A 23,799-nucleotide genomic window follows, 5' to 3' on the forward strand; every position below is an offset into this window, starting at 1 on the left:
ATGAGGAAACTCAAGCCAAGAGAGTTTACTAGACTTGCCCAGGGTCACCAAGCTAGGAGGGATTTGGAGGGGACTCCAGGTACATGGTTTTATTCACTACACTGTCTGCCTTTCAATAGTCAATATTCCATAGATAGCACCAGGCTTGGAGGCAGGAAGACTGATCTTCCTGATTTCAAATCTGGCCTCAGACAGTACCTGTGAGACTTAACCCAGTTTTTTTCATCTGTAAAATATGGTGGAGAAGGAAATGACAAATCACTCTGGTATCATTGCCAAGAAAGTGGTATCACAAAGAGGCAGATATGACTGAAATGACTGAAGGATAACAAGCAAATTCAATAGACGCTTGTCGATCTGATTTGAAATTTTCAGCATTTATTATGTTAAGCTACAGCTTTACATAATCACCCACGGGGAGGAGGTGGTATAATTTGGAATGCCGACAGTTTATAGATCCGTGTTGGTGAAGCCATGGCAGGGGTGCCCGGGCATGCCAGAGGGGACTGCTCTGTTCGCCCTTGCCACAGCGCCCAATTCTCTACCCCTCTGCCTAGCAGCCAAATGCAAGCTCTTCCTCCTTCTGCTGTCTGAGATAATGTGGGGGGCTCGCAGGCACTTTGAAAGTGCACTTTAGGCACGTGATTTTGAAAATACTCACCCACTCTGTTATAGGTCACAATAGCTTTGATTTCACGGGTAGATTCTCTTCCAAGGCAAAGATAAAGAGCTAGCCCCAGAGTCAGACACACCTGGATTCAAGTCCTCCTTCTGAATCATCCTGCACGAGCCACTGAAACCCTCATTGCCCCAGCAGCTCTCTAAGCTCCTAAATAGCACAATTGCCGGTGAAAGCCCAAGTCTAGAAAACAACAACATAAGAATGGCTGTAATATTGCTATATACAAAGTACTTTCACTACATAGTGCATGAGGCAAAGAATATATTATACTGATTCAGCCCCAAAAGCATTAAGTGTCTTGCTCAAGATCCATAGGTTAGTAAATGTCAGAAGTGGGATTTGAACACAGGTCCTCCAACTCCAGCCTTGGTTCTCTTTCTACTCTACCACACTGCTTCAGGAAAGAGTCACGATTCCAACCCAGGTCCTTGGACTCCAAACTCATACTAGATATCTTTCTTTTCTACCTCTTCAGCAGGATTAGTGGAGCCAGTCACTATGCTTGACATCTTCATTTGCTCTGTAGTCAGTAATTATTTTCTGGTCTAATTTCTCAGAAGGAAACTGAAGGGAAGCCAGAATCCTGTGTTTTCTACTGTTACTGGTAGAGTTGATTAGAAAGCCTAGTTCCAGGGTCTCACATCTTTCTCTCTCTCTTTTTCGGACAAGTAAATAAATAAATAAACATATGTGTGTACATATATAATAAATACATGTGTATATATGTACATATATACATATAACATACATATCTATATATGCATTCACATGAATATACACATATATTTTGTGTTGTATATCATATATACATCTATACCCTTATATACATCTATATAAACATACATACATGCAAGCAAACACATACATATTTGCATATATTTGAATATGCATGTATTATAATGATTGAAATTCTTTTTTAAGATTTCAAAATGTTTATGAATACTTTCTTTTTTAATTTTATGTAATTGATTAATTAAGAGAATTTTTCCATAGATATATGATTCATGTTCTTTCCCTCCCCTCCTCCCACCCCTCTCCCATAGCCAACACGCAATTCCACTGGATTTTACATGTGCCACTAAATGATTGAAATTCTCAAGAGACAGTTATTTCTTAATTTTTAAGTTAGTTTATTAATTGGCCATTCAAATATATCTAAACTAGCCAGTAGTTTCCATCCACAATCTAGAGACACCAAGGAGTGCCAGCAAGGCAAAAGAGAAATCTGAGCAAAATGAGAGCAGTTGGGCAAGAAAGAGGGAGTGGCAAAACCCAATATATAGACTGAATCTATACAATCTATACACTATATCACTGAGTGGTGATGTCACCACTCAGTGCCTCTCCGAGACATTTCTGATTGGTAAATAATCACAGAGAAGGTGGACCTAGAAACCCTAGCTCCTTCCTCAAAGGACACCAAGAAGCCCCTTCCTCCTCTCCGTGTGGCTGGGTTACTGCAGTCCAAAGTGGTGGCTAGTGCTTGCTAACTTCATTACCCAAGACAGTTCTTATTTACAGATAAATAAGGAGCAGATCTCCTTTTCTGCCTGTAAAAAAAAAAAAAGCCAGCCCTGAGATCTGGGAGTAAATTACTTTAACTTGGAAGCTGGTTGATTTCTAAACTTGAGGTATAAGAAAGATTGTGTGTAGAAAATGATTACAGTCAGCATTAATATTCCACAGTATGTATAAATTGTGAAATGAAATGTGACTTTCCCAAATGTAAGCACTTAATAGAAGCATTTCCTTTATTTTCAAAGGGAAGATGGTAGATATCTTTCTTTTCTACCTCTTCAGTGGGAATAGTGGAGCCAATTGCTATTCTTGACATCTTAATTTGCCCCATAGTCAGTTATTATTTTCTGGTCTGATTACTCAGAAGGAAATTGAAGGGAAGCCATAATCCTGAGTTTTCCACCTTTACTGACAGAGTTGATTAGAATGCCTAGTTCCAGGGTTTCATCTTTCTCTCTCTCTTTCCTGTTTATTAAAATAGATGACTCATCTTTGTGTTCTTTATTTCAAAAAATTTGAACAGAAAACTTCTCCAATACAAAAAGAATGGTTGGGTAGGAAAGAAAATTGAAATCATTGGTGAATCATTGGAATCTTTGGGAAAAGAACAGAGGGTTGGCACTTGCTACTGCCCTTCAGGCCCTTTAATGCCTATGTATTAGTCGTAAAAGGTAGGCTAATTCTAGCCTAGAAGAATTGGTTAAGAATAGGAACATTACCATCTTGTAAAGACTCTTGAGAGAGTTGATGTGTGGAATAAGAATGAGAGATTTACCTGTACATTGTGCCAGCCAACCCATTCTAGTTCTAGATTATATGAAGGTACCTGTAACATTATCATTAATTAAAAATTTTCAACCCATCATTAATAGATTTTTATCACACTCACATGTAAAGCTACAAAACTCTATAATAAATGTAAGCTATGTAGCCCAAGGATACTATGGCTACTTCCTTCCTATTGGCTTGACTTTTCTCCATTCATATTGATCTTGTGAATTCATACAGACATTTTCCTACTTATTTTTTCATACTCCAATTTTTTTTAAAGAATTAGAGGAAGTGAATTGGACAGATTTCGTTCTTTTCTGTCTTCTCCATTCCTTATATCCAATCAGATGCCATATCACAGCTCTTTAATTTCTCTCCACTCATTGGACCACCATCCTACTTTGGGCATTTACTATTTCTTGCCTAGATTATTGTAGCAGCTTTCTAATTTAATTCTTGGATCTTAGCTCTTTCCTCTTCAAAATATCTTCAACATAAATTTCATATATATATATATATATATACATATATATATATATGTCTGAATATATTATATCCATGCTCAAGAACTCTTAAAGCTCCCTATTGTGTCCCCAATAAAATACAAATTTCTCATCTTGGTATTTAAACCTCTTAAACAATCTAATTCCAGCTTACTTTTTTTTTACTTTCTGTATAAGTTTCTAAGCCCTGGTTCACCATGGGTCAACGACCCGAAGGCTACCCTCACAAGGTTTGGCCGCCTGTCGAAGCCGTTGCCCGGGGTGTGGCCGCTGCCACATACTAGCAGCTACTGGGAGCCACAATTGAGTGCTGGGTGTCAGGTGGGGGTCAGAGGCTGGAGAGCTGCCCTAGGAGGGCACAACAAGCCCTCCATACCAGAGATACTACTCCTCTCTGAGCACCCCATAAACCCCAATAAGAAGGTTCAACGGCTGAGAGGGCAATGCAGCAAAGCACTGTGGAGTGCTTAGGGCATGTTGGAGCACAAAGGACAACACGGCCATCCAATGCAGCTGAGGAAGTCTCCAGGTGTAACGATTTTTCGTGCCACTGGACCCAGGCTTCCAATGCCGAGAGAGTGGGACTGTCTCTGTGCATCGACTTTTCCACTTAAATCTCCTTCACGCACAAGTATCTTTGTGCACACTCATCTATCCTAACCCCGTCCACCCTCTTCAAGACCTGCGGCGATGGGGGAGTGGCAATGCAACAGGTGGAGGTGACCACTGGCAGTTGTAGTCATGATCCTGCACGTAGGCAGCCCATGGACCAGTGGTCACTCGGCCCTGTGGGCAGCAGGGATGTTCAGCAGCATCCTGGGCGACTGAGCAGCCCTCTCTAGGACAGCACTGCTCACCCTAATCAAGGGAGGGGACTAGAAAAGGTGTCCCAAACATTGCCTGCCCTATAAACACCCGGTCAGCACACCACAGCTGGCGGGCCATCCCTTTAAGCGGTCGAAATCAAAGAAAAAATACAAAGAAACTCCTACTAGGAGCATGGAACATCAGAACATTACTTGATAGAGAGAATACCCCAAGACCTGAGAGAAGAACAGCTCTAATCGGTAAAGAACTGGCGGGATATAACATCAACATCGCAGCATTAAGTGAAACACGCTTACCAGGAGAGGGATCACTCAGCGAACCCACCACTGGATACACCTTCTTCTGGAAAGGTAGAGCCACAAGTGAAGACAGAATCCAGGTGTTGGCCTGGCCATCAAGACCAGTTTGCTCAAACAGCTGCCAGACTTGCCTGTGGGAATCAGCAAGAGGCTCATGAAGATCCACTTGCCTCTCAGCAAAGACTGGTATGCCACAATCATCAGCGCATATGCCCCAACACTGAGCAGCACAGAGGAGACCATCGAGCAGTTCTACTCTGACCTGAGTGCCATCCTGCACTCAGTGCCCACAAATGACAAGCTGATACTACTGGGAGACTTCAACGCCCGCGTTGGCCAGTACCAAGAAAGATGGAAAGGAGTGCTCAGCAGACACAACATGGGCAAAATGAACAACAACAGCCTACTGCTACTCAGCAAATGCTCAGAGTTCGAACTCACCATCACGAACACTGCGTTCAGAATGGCGAACAAATATAAAACAACGTGGATGCACCCATGATCAAAACAGTGGCATCTCATTGACTGCATCATTGTATGCCGGTGAGACATCCAGGATGTAAAGATTACCAGAGCCATGAGAAGAGCTGAATGCTGGACAGACCACCGATTGGTTAGAGCGACTCTTCAAATGCGCATTGCGCCTCGCCATCCAAAACGCGCCCAGACAGTTCACGCATTTTACAAATTGAGTCGTCTTAGAGATCCATCTTATTTGTAAACATTCCAGTCCTGCCTGGACGACAAGCTGTCTGCCAAGGGACCACTCACTGGAAGCTCAACCGAGAAATGGAACGAGTTCAGAGACGCAGTGAAGGTAACATCAAAGGCAGTCCTTGGCCCCAAACAACGCAACCACCAAGACTGGTTCGACGAGAACAACACTGCTATTGAAGACCTATTGAGCAAGAAGAACAAAGCCTTTATGGAGTGGCAAAATAACCCAAACTCTGCTCCTAAAAAGGACAGATTCAAGTCTTTCCAAGCCACGGCGGAGCATGAGATCAGGAAAATGCAAGACCGATGGTGGGAAAAAAAAGGCAGAAGAAATCCAGTGGTTTGCTGATATGAAAAACTACAAACAATTTTTCAGTGCCCTCAAGGCTGTCTATGTGCCATTAAAACCCACCACCACTCCCTTGCTATCCTCTGACGGTGACACTCTCATAAAAGAAAAAAAAAGGCATCAGCAACAGGTGGAAAGAACACTTCAGTCAGCTTCTCAACCGACCCTCTTCAGTTGACCAAAGTGCCCTTGACCAGATCCCACAAAACCGCACCATTGAACAACTTGATGTCCCTCCTTCAATAGAGGAAGTCCAAAAAGCCATTAAACAAATAAGTGCAGGCAAAGCACCCAGTAAAGACGGGATCCCAACTGAGGTGTACAAGGCCTTAAATGGAAAGGCGCTCCAGGCATTCCACATAGTGCTGACCAGCATATGGGAAGAGGAAGACATGCCCCCAGAACTCAGAGATGCCTCCATCGTAGCCCTATACAAGAACAAAGGCTCACAAGCAGCCTGTGACAACTACAGAGGCATCTCACTACTCTCCACTGCTGGAAAGATCCTCACCCGTGTTATAATCAACAGACTCCTGTCATCTGTTTCAGAGCAGAACCTACCTGAATCACAATGTGGCTTCCGACCAGATCGCAGCACCATCAACATGGTCTTCACGGTGAGGCAAATGCAGGAAAAATGCCTTGAGCAGAACCTGAGTCTCTACATTGTCTTCATAGACCTGACAAAGGCGTTCGACACAGTGAACAGGGACGCATTGTGGGTGATCCTTAGCAAGCTCGGTTGCCCAGCAAAATTCGTCAAACTGATCCAACTCTTTCATTTCGACATGACAGGGGAAGTCCTATCTGGTAGAGAGACTTCCGATCGCTTCAACATCTCCAATGGCGTGAAACAAGGCTGTGTCCTTGCTCCGGTACTATTCAACCTATACTTCACCCAAGTATTACAACATGCTGTGATGGATCTAGACCTGGGCGTCTACATCAAATACTGACTGGATGGCTCACTATTCGACCTTCGCCACCTGACTGCAAAAACAAAGACAACAGAGAAACTCATCCTGGAAGCTCTCTTTTCAGATGACTGTGCTCTCATAGCCCACCAAGAAAATCATCTCCAAACCATTGTGGACAGGTTCTCCACCGCAACAAAATTGTTTGGCCTGACTATCAGCCTCAGCAAAACAGAGGTGCTGTTCCAACCTGCACCAGGGAGGCCAATGAACCAGCCGTGCATTACAACCGACGGCACACAGCTTTCTAACGTCAACACTTTCAAGTACCTGGGCAGCACTATCGCCAATGACGGGTCCCTAGACCACAAGATTAATGCCAGGATCCAAAAGGCCAGCCAGTCACTCGGGCGGCTGCGCTGCAAAGTCCTCCAACACAGAGCTGTAAGCACTGCGACGAAGCTCAAAGTGTATAACGCAGTGGTCCTCAGCTCGCTCCTGTACGGTTGTGAGACATGGACACTGTACCGGAAGCACATGAAACAGCTGGAGCAATTCCACCAACGCTCCCTCCGGTCAATCATGAGGATCCGATGGCAGGACCAAATCACCAATCAGGAAGTCCTCGACAGAGCCAACTCCACCAGCATCGAAGTCCTGGTCCTCAAATCCCAGCTACGATGGTCTGGACACGTCATCCGCATGGACCCACAGCGAATACCAAGACAGGTATTCTAGGGTGAGCTGTCAGCTGGACTCAGGAAACAAGGCCGACCAAAGACAAGATTCAAGGATCAGCTAAAGGCAAACTTGAAGTGGGCTGGCATGACACCAAAGCAACTAGAACTCGCTGCCTCTGACAGAAGAAGCTGGCGAACCCACATTCACCAGGCCGCCACCACCTTTGAAGATGAGCGACGTCGACGTCTTGCCGCTGCGCGTGAACGCCGACGCCAGGCCACAACCGCATCTCCCTTAACAACGGGCTCCCCATGCCCCATGTGCCACAGACTCTGCGCCTCAGCCTTTGGACTCCAAAGCCACATGAGAGTACATCAATAGATGATAATGCACAAAGACAATCGTCATTCTCGGTCACCGAGAGACTACCACTACTATAAGTTTCTAACAATATCCTTTTTATTTCTGTGATATTGACACATTTGCCTCTTGCCAAACTCAGAATTCCTTCTCCTGCCTCCATACCCTTTTTATATACTGTCCCACTTGTGTGGAATTCACTTCCTCCTCACCTTCACCACTTAGAATCCTTAAATTCTCCCAAGGCTTAGCTCATAGGGCACTTTGTCTAGAAAGCTTTTCCTGATTCTTGTTCTTATCAGTAAGCTATCCTTCCATGTCTAAGTATGAATATTCTTATCTGTTTATAAGTATACCCCATCCCTCAATAAAATATGAGATCCTGGAGAATAAGAACTCTTTGTACCCCCACTATCATGTCTGATGTATGTAGTAAATGTTTAATAAATGTTGTTTATTGAGGCTGAGGACAATTTTGCATTTGCTCTTTTTATATCTACAACCTAATGATGTCTTACACTTAACAAGTTCTTAATAAGTGTTTGTAATATTGGAATGTCTCAATGAGACAAGGTTGAGATTTCTCAGAAAGAACTCTCTAGGGTAACAAAAGTGAAACAGAATAAATCAAATTAAAACATCTAGAGAATTGACCAGTTTATAGAAAAGTGATCTTGATATAATCTTAAATACACTAATAATGCTGTTAGCCCATTCTATAGAATTAGCGGAAAGGATATTGAGAGGTACACAATTAATTTACAAAGACATTGCCATAAATTGATATTCAGTTATTATCAGCTTATTCATTATTATTATATCAGCTTATTATTATAATGGAGTTTTGTAGCTTTACATTTGGGTGATGAAATTCTGTTAATGATGTTACTGAAAATAATTTGATTAAGGCTATAGTTATAGATACCCCCATACAGCATAGTCCTCAAATGGGTTGGTTGGCACAACATAAAGGCAAATCTCTCATTCTTATTTCCCACCTCAAATCCCTCAAGGGTCTTTCCAAGTTGGTAATGTTCATATTCTTAATTAATTCTTCTATGGCAGAATATAGCTTACCTTTTACCACTAACACACAGGCATTAATGGATGCTATCATTATATCTTTCAAAGTGTCACGCTCTACAAAAGATATACACACCAACTGTTTCTTCTGTCTGAAAGTCCCTGTCTTGATAGACCTCCCACTTAGTTCCTGGTTCTGTTCTATTGACCTCAATGTCATATTATTTGGTTCTTTTTGAGCACAAAGGACAACAACTGTAGCATAGTCTCATTTTATTAAAAAAGCTTAGAAATGGATATGTCCTTAACAGATTTCACATAATTCTATCTCCATACACTTCCATGGGTTTTGGGTTTTTTCTGATGATTCATTCTTCAGATACCATATCCTCTCTTCTAAGGAGTTGCTTTCCAGGATCCTATCATTATAATTCTTTAGTATCAAAAAATATAGTATAAGAATATTTTAACTAATAGCAAGGAAAGTAAATCATTAATTATTATCACTACTATTGGGCCCATTTTGTATTTTTCATTTGCAAATGGAGAAATTATTAGCGTATAGAGGAGACTCAATTTTAATTACATTCTGACTGTCTTTATAAGAGTTGGGTTCTCTGAAAAACTGTTGGTTTGTTTTAGTGTGTCCAGATTCTTTTCTATTTTGGCTGTTATGCAGGATCAATTTTGAAAATAAGATTAAGGCTAGCTAAAGAAATTCTTAAATGTTATCTGTCATCCAGTGCCAAAACCATTACACCATTAAATATAAGAACATTGTATACTGCTGTATGAAAGGCCCAACTGTCCATTTTTATGCCCCCATGTAGGTGTTCATTTGAGTTATGAATTGATCCACTGCCTACCTGGCTGACAGAACCCTTAGGCATTTTAGACTTATTCACAGATAATCACCTTTTGATTAGATTAGTTATTATTGAATAAAATTCTCAGCAGCAAAATTTTCGAGCAAGAGAAAAGCTTAGCCTTGGTTAATTTCAGTCAGATGTAGAGATTAAGTAGATTTCCAAGATTGTACTTCAGCTATTAGAAAGGAAAAACAGGCAGGACGCATTCTGGAGACAATTATAACAAGTAGACAAAGGCATTTTCTTCCTATTCCAGTCAGGTCCCAACTAAACCTTTGTGTTATCCAACCTTTGCAATCCTCAAACTTAAATCCTTTGAGCTGCCATGAGTGTTTAATCTGCTTCCTAAGATTAAGATGCTCTAATAGGGCTGACCTGTCATTTCACAGCAAAGATTATTTGTCCACTTGTATAGTTTGTATTTTGTTCCACTAACAGGAAGAACAGTTTTCCTGAATGATGTCATTTGCCTGGCTCAAGAATCTAGTACGCTTTGGATACTTAGGAGGAAAGGTTTGGGGGATATCTTCAATGTGTTTTAGTGTCATTGTTAAAATCATTATTTTCTTTGTTATTTAGTAACTTCTTGACTGATTTCTACTATGTACAGGATAATGAAATAAAATGAGTCCACACTTCCTATGGACTAGACTCATAAACTGAATAAGTCCCTATTTAGGATCAAACTAAGATTGATAGATATATTACTATATGTACTTTCCAAACAGATTTTGCTGCCCAAACAAAACAAAACAAAAATTTCCCTTGTGAAGACTTTCAACTCATCATTGTTTCTTAACTATCTCTACCAAACCTCTAACAAAAAGGCAAAAACAGATAAGCACAAAGCATGGGATAGGGATATTATGAAGAATGCTCTGAAGATGAGATCTCAGAGAGTAAAAGGGTAATCTGACCCTTGCTCCCATGAAGGTCAGAGAGTGAGAAGACAGGGTCCAAGAGAGAGTTCCATAATGGCACTTCCATTGAAATGGCAGCTCTAGGTCAATTTTATCAAGTGTCAAGTCAGGCTTATAGGGAACTGATACGAGAAGACAGAGTTCCATCAGGGAAGAAGCATACCAGATTTTTAAATGTTGGCACCCTGATCCAAAATCTCAAATACTCCATGTTACTAAAAACTCTAATCTTCATTAAAGTACTAAGAAATTCCCTTCTACTAGTAGAATTGTTATCCTACCATCATGATGATATCAAATGCAGCCTCTGGAGTCTCTTAAGGATAAATAAATTCTCCTTTCTGATTTGAAATAAAGTGGATTTGTATCTTTGGGCTTGTATTGTATACAGGGTGTCCCTTTTCTCCTTAATTTGTACCTGTTTTACATGATTTTTTATTTAATATTTTAAAAGTGATATGGATTGGGTAAAAACAGTGAAGAGACTTCATTCTTAGAAGGGGCAACTTTTCAGCTAAAGTGGTGCCTTTCTTCACTTCCTTCACCCTCATCACCCTTCCCAAATACTGCTTCTAGACCAACTCAGTGATCAACTGAGTGATCAACTCAGTAGCTTTAGGCCTCCATCCTTCTTTATCAACCAAGCTCTACCATTCCTTGTTCATCTCATTCAAGACAAGGTCCTGTCCCATATGCTACAAAGGCACCCTTCTATTCTACTCAGGTGATCCATGCCCTGGCAGGGTTCCTCTTATCTAATGGCACATCTAGGTCCCAATACTGGATGACTCTTTCTCTATAGTCTCACCGCCCCTCTCCATAACTGAAAATATATTGGCAGCCATGGCCATAGTTATGGGGGTCTAAAGAAATGTATGTACTTGGGGAAAAAAGAAAATAAAGAGAAATAAACTTTGCATCTCACAAAAGACATGTTAACAGAAATCCCACTGTGAAATTCCTAATTTTTCCCCATTATTTTCCCTATATGTTCATGTGTTTTTGTCTCAGGATACATTTGACCCCAGAGAACCAGAACATTTTGGTCTATTTTCCCTTTCCTCTTATATTTCTCTTTGGTCTTCAGCCATGGTCCAATGGGATGACATCTAATATATCCTCAGCAAAAAGGTTCCATTCACATCAAACTTCCACACAGTAAAAAACTGTTATTGGGATTAAACTATTAAGCAAAATTAACCTGACTTTTGGAAAAATATTACTTATCTACCATCCAGGCAAAAATCAGTTATCCCTGAGTTTGGTTGATTCTCTGCATCATATTACTTCAAAAGGAAGATGCCTTGCTTCCAATTTTTCTGTTGTCATTCTCTCTTCCCCTGTTGGCTTAGTCTAAAAGGAATAATTCACATTCTCCTATATTCTCTACTTTCTCAGCTACCAGAAAATGTCTTCAAGGAAAATCAGCAAATTACCACTCAAACTACTGACTCTAGGGAAGGAGGGAGATAAGCTGCTCAAGTTAAGCACAAATTCAGACATAAAATTTTCTCTAACCTCTTTAAGCAATTAAAGAGCAAAGGACATTAAGGCAAGAAATGAGACAGAACAAAGAGGCTAACCACTTTTCTGTCCTCCTCCTCTATACCTTATTTCTTCATGTTGGAAATGTGACTTCACTTTTGTTCGTGTGAAGTGTTATGAATTTGCAGAATGTCAGATATATCAATATTGTGAGTTTTTTTACTATATTCCAAAGGTTTTGGAGAGCTATCTTTGCTGTCTCTCTTCCCTACTGGGACAAATAATTGAGATAATTATCTGCATGATGCAGATCATGGAATAAGTTAGATATGCTATAGCAATGGTTCATAAAGCAGAGATCTGGGAGTACCTGTAGTGGGTCCACAAGTTCAAAAATATTTTCATAACAAAATGTATATGCTTGAATTTCTAATACAATAGATATTGATAGATATAACATACATTTTTAAAAGCCCTTGGAGGAGGGTCTTCAATAATGTTTAAGAATGTAAGGGACCAGAGAACAAAAATTTGAAAAGTGTTGTGCTATGGAATTCCAACATTTTTTTTGTAGTAAGTTTCCATGTGTACACTGAGAACAATTACACATGCTTAGGTGATTTCGCCCCAGCTCTTAGAATGCATTCTGTGAGAAGTCCCAGTGAGGCAACTGTAACAATGCTATGAACTTGTTTGGAGTGCTGAAAAGGCTCTGAGTGGACTCACAGTAGTCCTTAGAAGAGCTACTGTCAACCCAAAGAAGGTCATCACTGGCCCAAGACCATTCGGTCCCTGGGGGCTGATTTCATTCTCTAGGAACCAGGAGGTTGCAGGATTTCTCAGTCTGACCAGGTGTCTTTTAAGAAGACCTGAATTCATTGGATTGACTTTATCTTCTTAGAGATAACTAAATTTTTTGTATCTTAGTTGTACCTGTGCCATAGCTGCTGCTCTGGCACTCATCTAGCCTGTGCTAAACCTGAAGATGCAAGTAGAAAAAGCAAGGTGGTCTCTACTCTAAAGGAGCTCACAAATTAATTTTGAGAGATGAAACATAAAAGAAAATTTGACTGAAGGGCAGATGGCAAAGCTCAGGAGTCCTAAGATTGTGACTGTAGATCAGATGGCGATGCTTTGTAAATGGAGGACATAGAAGGAGAACAGATGATAAGGACTTGAAGATCTAGCGATTAGCATAGCTGGGACATATTACAAGGCTTGTTGGTCCTCTATCTCACCAGAAAAAAAATAGAATTGGGGCCATGTACTCATCTAAGTGTCTTGAGTAGTCAAGATGCCCATTGGGTCTAGATGGTGCTGGGTCAGGGAGGGAAGAGGAGAAGGGAAAGGGGAAAAACTTTAGCCCTATGGTCTTGAAATGATAGCATAACTTTCTCTAAAAGAGAAAACATCAATCTCTAACCATCAAAAAGATAATCAACAAAAGACATTTTCTCTGCAAAGTCCATTCCTTTTCTTTTTCTTTCTTCCTAGTCTAGAGTAGAGGTTATTACATATTTTTGTCTCATGGATCCCTTTAGCAGCATGTGAAATCTATAATCCTTTTTAGAGTAATATTTACTATGTATAAAATGAAGTTCATGGTATTACAAAGGAAACAAAATATATTGAAGTACAATTTTTAGGTTTTTTTTAAGTTGACCATAGATTGATATTTCCTGATTTAGACAATCACTAGTATCTCCTTACAGTTATAATATTTTATGATCCATGATTCAGTCTAGAAAATGGTAGAAGTAAAAAACCATATGAATTCTGGATAGAATCAGAAACATTAGAATTTGAATACTGCTTCAGATACTGGCTATATAGCCCTGGCCAGGGCAATTAACCTCTCTCATTTTCCCATCTGTGTCATGGAAATAGTAATAATATCTTAATTTCCTGAGACTAAATGAAATAAAATAAGCAAAGCATATTGCAAATTGCAGGGTGCTTTATAAGTGCTCATTGTTGTTCATGTGGTTAGTATTATTGCAGTTCTTAACTTTCTTTTGTAATTTATTCTAGGAATTTCTACTATATCACAATGCTGAGGGATCCAGTGTCTCGCTACCTGAGTGAATGGAAACATGTCCAGAGAGGGGCCACTTGGAAGACTTCTCTTCATATGTGTGATGGGAGAAGCCCAACCCCAGATGAGCTGCCTACTTGCTACCCAGGGGATGATTGGTCTGGCGTCAGTCTGAGGGAGTTCATGGATTGTGGCTATAACCTGGCTAATAACCGACAGGTCCGTATGTTGGCAGATCTTAGCCTGGTGGGATGCTACAACTTGACTTTCATGAACGAGAGTGAACGGAACACAATCCTGTTGCAGAGTGCCAAAAACAACCTGAAGAACATGGCCTTCTTTGGACTTACAGAATTCCAGCGGAAAACTCAGTTCCTGTTTGAGAGGACATTCAATCTCAAGTTCATCTCCCCCTTCACACAGTTCAACATCACACGGGCCTCTAATGTGGAGATCAATGAAGGGGCCCGCCAGCGCATCGAAGAGCTGAACTTCCTGGACATGCAACTTTATGAGTATGCAAAAGACCTTTTCCTGCAACGATACCACCACACCAAACAACAGGAGCACCAGAGGGACAGGCAGAAGAGGCGGGAAGAGCGGAGGCTGCTAAAGGAGCATCGGGGTCACAGGTGGCAGAAGGAGGATGAGACAGCCGTCACAGAGGACTACAACAGTCAAGTAGTCCGATGGTGACATCTTCTGTTTCTCCTCCCATGGAGGTAGGAGGACCATGGACAGCGCTGGTATTTTGCTGAATCATGGAAGGGAGTGGTAAAAATGAGTATATAAGACTTGATTTGAACATCAGTCCTCCCTTTCTTTTAGTTTTTAGGGTTTTTTCTTTAGATTTTAACCCACTGAAGGAATAATTCCTCTTATTTTTTTCTTGATATTTTTCAATCAATGATATTAAATAGAATCACATCCCAAACAAAACTACTCTGAAAAGTCCACACCAAGATGGCAAACCAAGAAATCTGTTTTTGCCTCCTTCTTTTCAGCTGCACAGTAGAAGAATGGTGTGAGAAGTCAGAGACTACAGTGGCATGAATGAAAAAACCAAAATGAGACTTGGGAGTTCTGTAGAAACCAGTCTGTATTATAGGACTATTTATAATGATAAGAAAGGAAAGGAGAGAGAGAAAAAAAAATATTTGAAGGCACTAAGTAAAAAAAAAAATTAAAATAAAAAGAGAGAATGTCATCTACTGCTGTGTGGAATCCATGCTAGAAGATGAAGTTTTGTGGATCTTCCTTCACTTTTTGCCTATGAATGGCCTGACTCTGGATGCATTTTAGAACACAATCAAAAGGCAATCACTGCTGCACTAGTCTTACTGTGGCCATCATTTTAGGCCTAGGCCATATAAACTTCCCCATCATTCTTTTCTAAAAATAAGGTCCTGTTAAGTGACTGAGTGTAGCCATTAAAAAAAAGGATCATTATTAGCAACTTCTCACTTACAGGTGGACATCATTTTTTTCTCCTAAAAATTGAAAATGGAACTGAAAATAAAATATGAAGAAAGTGATATGTCTACCATGTTCTAAACTTTCTAGTGAAGCATATTTATTAAATGAGTATGTGTATCTTTCCAAGGAAAATGGAAACACATATCTTCCTTGGTGTGGCACTGCTATGAAATTGCAATGACAAAGTTTTGGCTAGCATGTGTTCAAGGTCATTGTCCTCAAGTTGTTGTATGAATTAGACCATACACTGGATACCACAAATGGGTGTTAGATAGGGGAATAATTATTCCAGATTTTCAATGAGACAGGACTTAATGTCTCAAATATCTTCATTCTAGTACATTTTTTCTTCACTTTTAAATCTTTGATTGTTGTAGGAATAAACCTGTGATAATATTTAACACACAAGACCATGATATATTAGATTGGAAGCTTCTCAAATGCTTCTTCTTGATCTTGTACAAATGACATGAACAAAATAAGCAGGCAAATAAATGAAAACCCATGGGATTGTGGGAGAGGGAATGTCTGTCATGTTTTCTGTTAAGTCATCAATTATGTAGAAGGATGTGGGTGCCATGAAAGATAAAACTGAAAAGTTCCTACCAGAAGCATGACATGAATACAGGTAGGATCTTCAAAGTGAATTAAAAAGCATATATTTTTTTTTGGTAATCAAAGTTAAAAATTGGAAGGCAACCAACTTTCTTGAACCACCTTTATTCCACCCTCAGCTTAAGTTGCATTGGAGAATCCATAAATGAACAAACCACTAAGCCTTCACTAAATGGCTAGTGGAAATAGGCACTGGGGGAGGAGAGAAATCCATCCGTTTGACTAAGTTCCCTGAGATTTTGTCAAATATCTAATGAAGGATGAAAGGTAGATGAGGTCTCTCTTCCATGACCACCAGCCCATTCAGTTGGACTGGAATCAGAACAGATATTTTGCTGAATCCTCCAAAGGAGTGGTGGAATTGAGCCATGATTTCTGACTATATGAGACTTGATTGACCATCAGCCCTCCCTTTGTTCTAGTTTTGGTCATGGAGCCAGCACTGACAGCAGTGTCCCTCCAGTTACTCTTCCTCAGATGAGTTTGTTTCTTATCGATGAGGGTGGTACAAGGATGATAGTTTCAGACTCACTGTGGGCTGCAGCCTAACTCATGTGAGAAGTCACTCCCTTCCCACTCTACTCACATATATCCCTTGACCACATCAAAAACGTCATTACCATGAATGACTTGGCAACTGTACTTTTGGATCCATGAAGAGAAAAAAAAGGGGGGGGCACATAAATATGCCTCATTAGATGATAGAGATCGGTCTGACAAGACATCAATGTTTTCCATCCTGATGATTTGTTTATGAGATGTGGAGGGAAGGAGAGGGGAAAAGAGAGGAGGGACAGTTGCAGCTGGAATTAACAAGCAGATTTTTATAGCTTCACTTTTTGCTGTGACTATGGTATGGTTCTGCCAAGGCTGGCAGTGCTGCAAATTATCCCTTCTTCCTGCTGCTGAAGGAGCACACACGTGTGCATGCACCCAGGTGCACACACACACACACACACACACACACACACACACGCACGCACGCGCACACACACACTGGAATAATTGTCCAGCTTTATAGCATGTGGAAATTCATAACACATTAGAGAGCATTTGAATTTTTTTCTTTGAAACTCACTTTTAAAATATTGACAGGAAATGAATGCATCTCCAAGCCACCAATGACTAATATGCTGTTCCTGAGGCAAAGGGAATTTATATCCAAAGGCTTTCCCCGGCAACATTGCTGCTTGGTTGATATATGGAGCTCCACTTGAGATGGGATATCAGGCTATTCAGAAGGGCAGCCATCTATTTGGGTTGGCCTAAGGCCAAGACCTAGCAAATTACCCAGGCAGCCCTAGTTTTGTTCTGTTAGATTCTTTCAATCTGAAGGAGCCTCTGAATGGTCTCAAATCCCCAAGGTACTACGGTGATACTATGGCATTGCAAGTGGACAGGTGAGAAGATACTCTCTTTACTGTAATCCAAACCATACCTGCTAGCTGAGTGGAAGGTTACTATTTAACTGTCAGCGAGACCTGAAGAGCCTTGCAAGGTAAGTCAGTAACCTTAAGACAAAAATACAAATCAATTCCAGTTATGCCAATACCCAAAGCCCCAGAACAGGAAAAACAAAAACAAAAAGCAAAGCAAAATCAAAAAAATGAAAATAGAAACCCTGGGGATTTCAAACTGTATGGAATCCAATCATGCTCGGCTCTACATTCACTACTCCTTCCACTCGCTTGCTGCAGTGATTTTTTCCTTAGTCTAACCATGCTATGGGTTTCCAAATGGTTTTATTAAGGTCAATAAATATTTATGAAGTGACTCCTACATGCAAGGCACTAAGATATATGAATCTCATCCTGCCTTCTTTAAACAAATAGTTTGGCTAGTCAAGAATTCAATGTATCCCCTTTTCTTGAGGAGTGTATATAATTGGGGTACACTTATTAATCTTTGATAAGGTCAGTTATGTCCCCAGAAAATAACATAATGTATACAGTCCACAAGAAATTCAGGAGCCAGAGTCCTTACCCTTTAATGTGTTTCTTCAATTTCATTTGCTTTTTCTAAAGTACTGAAATTCAGGGACTCAGTTGATAAGACTAAAGTAAACTTCTTTAAAAGAACTGGGGAGAAGAAATACTATCCTGGGGATGCATCCTACTAGGTAGGCAAATAAAAGTAATCATTAGTAAAAATTCTTAAGAAATAGACAAGACATAGGAAAATAATCCAAGTTGTTTGTTTTTTGGTTTTGCTATTTATTTCTTGATGTACCCATATCTCCTGAGAAAATTGAAATAAAAAATATCTAAATTTTGTTCATCGCTTTATATTTTGCAAAGCATTTTCAAACTCATCATGTCATTTGACCAATCAATAAGCATTTTAAGTACCTCCTATGTGACAGGCATTATGCCAGGTGCTAGGTAAGCGAAGACAAAAATAAAATAGTCCCTGTGCTCAGGGAGATTACATTCTGTCCAAAAAGACAACATATACACATAAAGCACATGTAAAATGAATAAAAATAAATTCAGGATGGTTTAGGAGAAGAGGGCACTAAAAACTGGAGGAATGAGGAAAAGCTATATGTAGAAAGTTGTGCTTTGAGCTAAGGGTTGAAGGAAGTGAGAATTAGAGAAAGGAATACATTATAGATGTGAGGAACAGCCAATTCACAAGTACAGAGATGGGAGATCCCTACAATAATTTTTAAAGAAAATAGAGATGCTATTTGAACATCTAAAGAAATTGAGGTTCAGAGAAATTAAATGAATTGCCCAAGGTCACATAACTAAATGCTGGTGGAGGCTAGACTAGATCATTTGATTTTCTGAGTCTTAATTCAATGTTTCAGGGTTTTTAAAAAACTTCTTGTGCTGCAATGGATGATTCCTGAGGGTTAGCAAGGAGGAAAATGGAAAACTCCAATTTTGACTTCCTTTTCTACCAACCCTCTTATAAAATTGCTAGCACATTATAGGCAGGGCCCTGTGGAATTCCTCTTGCCTTGTTCTGGTGGATGCCAAAAATCAGTGAAAGTCTAAACAGTGGGCAATAAAAGTTAACAGAAGAGAAGGAAAAACAAAACCTATGTGATCTGTATCCTGGAATAATACAGAGTTGGATAAGATAAATGCTTATTGAACCAAATTTTTAAAAATTAGCTATAGCCTCTATTTATTTGTTTAAGAGCTGACCTGAAAGTAAATAGAAGACTGCCACCCATGAGGGATGGAGATTACCTCTGCCCCCTTAAAAATTCTCCCCCTCAACTTCAGTCCATGAGAGTGCCTGAAATCCTCCAGTTAGAGATGCATTCCTTTGGATCTTAAAGGATTTTTGACTCCAAAGGTCCCAGATTAAAATATAGATTCTCCTTTGAGGGGAAGAGGAGTGGTCAGAGAAAAAACCTAAATACCTTGAAGAAAACTCTTCTCAAGTACCCCCTGAATATCAATAGATTATCAGATGCCTTTCCAATTTTGACAACTAATTAAGAAAAATGATTTACTGGAGCAGCACAAAAGAAAGACTCTTAAATGTAAGGGGAAACTCCAGGATCTGGGAGATAGACTCTCAAAGGTGAGAGAAGGTCCAAAACCAAACTTCCTTCTACCCAGTTATGCCAGGGCTGGCCCCTTGGCAGATTATAATTTTCTGAGCAATAGCAGCAAAAGTAGAAAGGACAAAATTATTAGGAAGTAGATGAGCATTGGGGGCAAATAAACCAATATATGGACTATTTTACGAGATGAAGATTGTGCAGGAAGAGTTAGAACCAACCAGAAGAGTGGACAAAGTGTCATCATACTTTATCTGCCTGTACTTGTGTCCTCTGTTTATCATATTTTCACTGACTTAGATAAATTGTGTCCCTCCTTTGAGATTCCAAAATTGCCTGCTTACTTGTTTGTCTATATCGTGTTTGACAATAACTCCATGCATATATTAGAGTCACTTGGGGACTCATCCATGATACTTCCCCCACTACTTTATTGATCTCCCTTGCTATTCCTCTTGGGTCTTTTGTTCATCCATTCTCTTCCAATTCAGTTAGTACCTATGATGCAACAAAAGCTCTGCCTCTCTCTGGCATATCTGGTCACTTCTGAATTTATACATTGAAATTGTTTCCTAGACTTGCCCTTGGAGGGGGCTAGATATGTTACCTTGGCAGATTTATTGCTTCAATGTTGTATTCAGGCTCTATTGACAAAAAGAAATTGATAGACTCAACCCATTGGGTAGAGGAGTTACATATGCCAGAGGAATGCATTGCTTTGTAGACAAGCAGTGTCTAGAAGACTTAACTACCCTTGATTCCAAGGGCATTGCCTGAACCCTCTTGTCAGACTCTAGGTTCTGAGATCCCAAAGCACAAGTGGATGATGAGTACATGTTGTAAGTTGTCTGAAGAAAAGATAATTGTGACCATTTGGCCCTCCAAATACCACTGTGCTAGCAAGTTTGCTCTGCTGCTGGGAGGTAACAAACCCAAGGACCAAGTGTCAGCAGTGGAAAGGTTGAGTCTTCCCTGGTGACAGCAGTGACATGTTCTGATGAAATAAACTTCTTGAATGTTTTGGTGGTTGTCAGATTTTTCTACCATCATTTCCCTTAACACTTTATGTAGTCTTTCTCCCCAGTGATTGCAACACTTTCTATATTTTACTTGTATTCTTTTTCATTTAAAAATCAATTATACATTGGAAGGAAAATCTGAATTTTGCATCTGGTGCCACATTTTAGGTGAAAGGGTAGTTATTCAGTAGATGGTAATTATTTTGTCCTGAGGGACTTCCCTTTTGTTTCTGTGCAATAATGTGTATGAACCTGGCTACTCTGAGACTGTATTGTGACATTATCAACTTTTCTTGTTATTTAAAAACTGATAGTTTGTAGAATTGAGGATTTTCATTGATGTAAAGCACAATTTAATGAATAAGTTAACATATTAAATCATTGTGATGTCAAGAACAATTGTTTCCTTCTGTGTGTTTGTCAGTGTTTTCCTACAGAAGGAAGTGTTGCTTAAACACGTGAAGGAATTGGTGAAAAATGCATACACAGAGTCTGCGTTGTCAACACACTAATGATCCACGATTTGGTAGAGGAATTTTAAAAAGCCAAGGCAGAGAAGTAATAGATAGGGGCAATGTAAAACACCTGAGCCCAGGGAAGATTCCATAAGGACTTCAAATACATATGCTTCTAAGAAACCAAAGGGGTAGAGGAAAGGAAGGGAGAAAAAGGGCAGGAAGTAATGGAAAGTGAAGGGAGAGAACCAGGAGAAAAATCTACACAATAACAACAATGTTGTTAGAAGAAAAAAACTATGAACACTTCAGATCCTTGATCAATACACTGGCCAACCAGGAATCCAGAGAGTTGAAGATGAAACATATAACCCACCTTCTGACAGAAAGGTTATGTATTCAAGATGAAGAATAAAATCAACATTTATGGGCATGACCAATGTAGGAATTTGTTTTACTATGTATGTGTACTACAATTTTTTTCCCTTTTAAATTGGAAGGTAGGAAAGAAAACTAATGATTAAATGACATTAAGCTATTTAAAAGAGAGAGAAAAGGGAGTGTGATGAAATGGGAAGAGAATTATACTTGCAATCATGACTCAAATCCAAGCTCAGCCTCAGTTTCTTTATCCGTAAAATATGCATAATATTTCTTAAACTACCTGTTTCACAAGGTTTTTGTGAGGTCAGAGTGAAATAATGTATATTTTTATAAAGTCTTAAGATGTTTTCATCTGAGAACAAAGTGATAGAAATTTCCTTTTTTATTTTAAATCAAGAACTTTCTGAGTTTCAATGTGTCATATTCTTAAGTCTATAATTATAGTTCATGCTGAGGTGGGGTGAAGAGGAAAGGAAGTCAGGAAGGTAGATAATTAAGAACCAATGGAATATTTCATTTAGTGAAAAATCTGAATGGTGCATTCCAAGACCAGTTCAATAATTTATCAGTTGTTAAACAAAATCTTTGATCTTGAGTCAGTTTATTTCCTTTGGGTTAGTGAAATTTAAAGCCTGGAAATATGAAGGAGATGCAACAATAGAATATCTTGAAGACACTTTAGCTATTATCTAATCAAACTGAGGAAATGAGGAAAATAGTCATGGAATGGTGAGTTTAACTTGTCTAAGGTCACAAATTTACTGGCATGGGAATAATGTGATGCCTGAGTGCTAGATTTAGATTCAGGCAGATCTGAGTTTAAATCCCTTCTCAGTTACTTAGTAAATGTGTGACATTGGGCCAGTCACTTCATTCATCTCTTTCAACCTTAGTTTCAACATTCACAAAATGAGGATAATAATAACATCTATTTGTTGCTGTTCAGATGTGTCTAACTCTTTGTGACCCTGTAGACCATACTGTCCATTGGATTTTCTTGGCAAAGATACTGAAGTGGTTTACTATTTCCTTCTACAGTGGATTAAGGCAAACAGAGGTAAAATTACTTGCCCAGAGTCATACAGCTAGTAATTGTCTGAGGCTAGTTATGAATTCAGGTCTTCCTGACTCCAGATCTAGAATTCTACTGAGCCACCTAGCTACCAATGGTGCCTTTGACACAGGGTTATTGAAGTTAACTAATGAATTAAATAGGAAAAGTGCCTTTCAACTCTTGAAATACTTTATTACTAGTAGTCGTAGCAATTATTATTGCTAATTATTGTTATTGTTGTTGATGATGTTACACATACAAAGACTAGATTCTAAGGCAAGTGCTCTTTTCTCTACACTAACCTCTCACTTAGACTAATGTATAGAACCTAAAGTGATAGAAGATGAACCCCAAAACAAAGGTGGGAAGATATAATATCATGAGAATAATGAGAAGCAAAGGAATTCATAGTGGAAGTATTGGGTTGAAATAACAACTTTGGGATAACAAGCAACTGAAGAGGGGCCTGAAAAAGAATGAGGTAAAAAGAGACTCAGAAATCCCTTTTGGTTTCTCATTCTATTCAATAATAAGATGAAGATGAGTGGATAGTAATGGTGGCAAGGAGAGATGCTCAGGACTGGAGAAATTGGAGCTGTACTGGGTGTTGTAATTAACATCCAATCCTTTCACAAAATCCACCTCATGCTACAGAAATGTTAATTACAGATAATGAAAAAATAATGCAACTCATAAAGAAGTTGATCCAGGCTAATGCTAATTCATCTTGTCTGGAAAATTCCTCCAAAGACAATTTGATCGCTCAGTCTGATGATGTCACAGCAGCAACAAACAATGCACATTAATTTAAGGTCTGCCAGACTTTTTCCAAACCCCATTTTACAGATGAGGAAATTGAGGTCTTGAGAACTCATAATCACACAATCAGCCAATTTATGCAATGAGATTAAGAATCATGTTTCCTGACTTGAAGGCCATTATCCTCTTTTTTATAACTATAAAATTACAAAGATAACTTGGATTTTCCCAGCAACATTACTCTGTAGTTCAGTCAATCTACTCTTACCTCACTTACTAAAAATAATCTCCTATCAAATGGATTACCACCAAAGGATTAAGTCATTGAGCCTTTGGGTTAAGTGCTTTGGGAACAATGAGAGAGAAACCTTTAATGTGTCATATTTTTTAATGACAAGCTTTTGAACTAAATCATCTTGTCCTCCAGGTCTGCACCTATATTTATATGCCTTCTAAATCCGCCTCTCTATTGTTTATAGAGTCTGTTAAATTTCAACAATTCTTGGGGAATGTTTTCTTGTTTCAATCCAAAGGAAGTTCAACTTCCACTTTCATGACAATAG

At 39.4% G+C, this 23,799-nt stretch overlaps 1 protein-coding gene across 1 annotated transcript in view; it reads left to right on the forward strand.

Annotated features, from left to right (window-relative positions):
• Nucleotides 1-20,983, forward strand: part of HS6ST3 (heparan sulfate 6-O-sulfotransferase 3) — an 860,906-nt gene extending 839,923 nt beyond the window's left edge. The window contains exon 2 of the mRNA XM_003341822.4: nt 13,951-20,983. Within this exon, the coding sequence (XP_003341870.1) occupies nt 13,951-14,650 (700 nt within the window). The 3' untranslated portion in view covers nt 14,651-20,983. The remainder of the gene's footprint in view (nt 1-13,950) is intronic.
• Nucleotides 20,984-23,799: the final 2,816 nt, after the last annotated feature.

Source organism: Monodelphis domestica, chromosome 8 (genome assembly GCF_027887165.1).
Source record: "Monodelphis domestica isolate mMonDom1 chromosome 8, mMonDom1.pri, whole genome shotgun sequence".
NCBI classification, from domain to species: Eukaryota; Metazoa; Chordata; class Mammalia; order Didelphimorphia; family Didelphidae; genus Monodelphis; species Monodelphis domestica.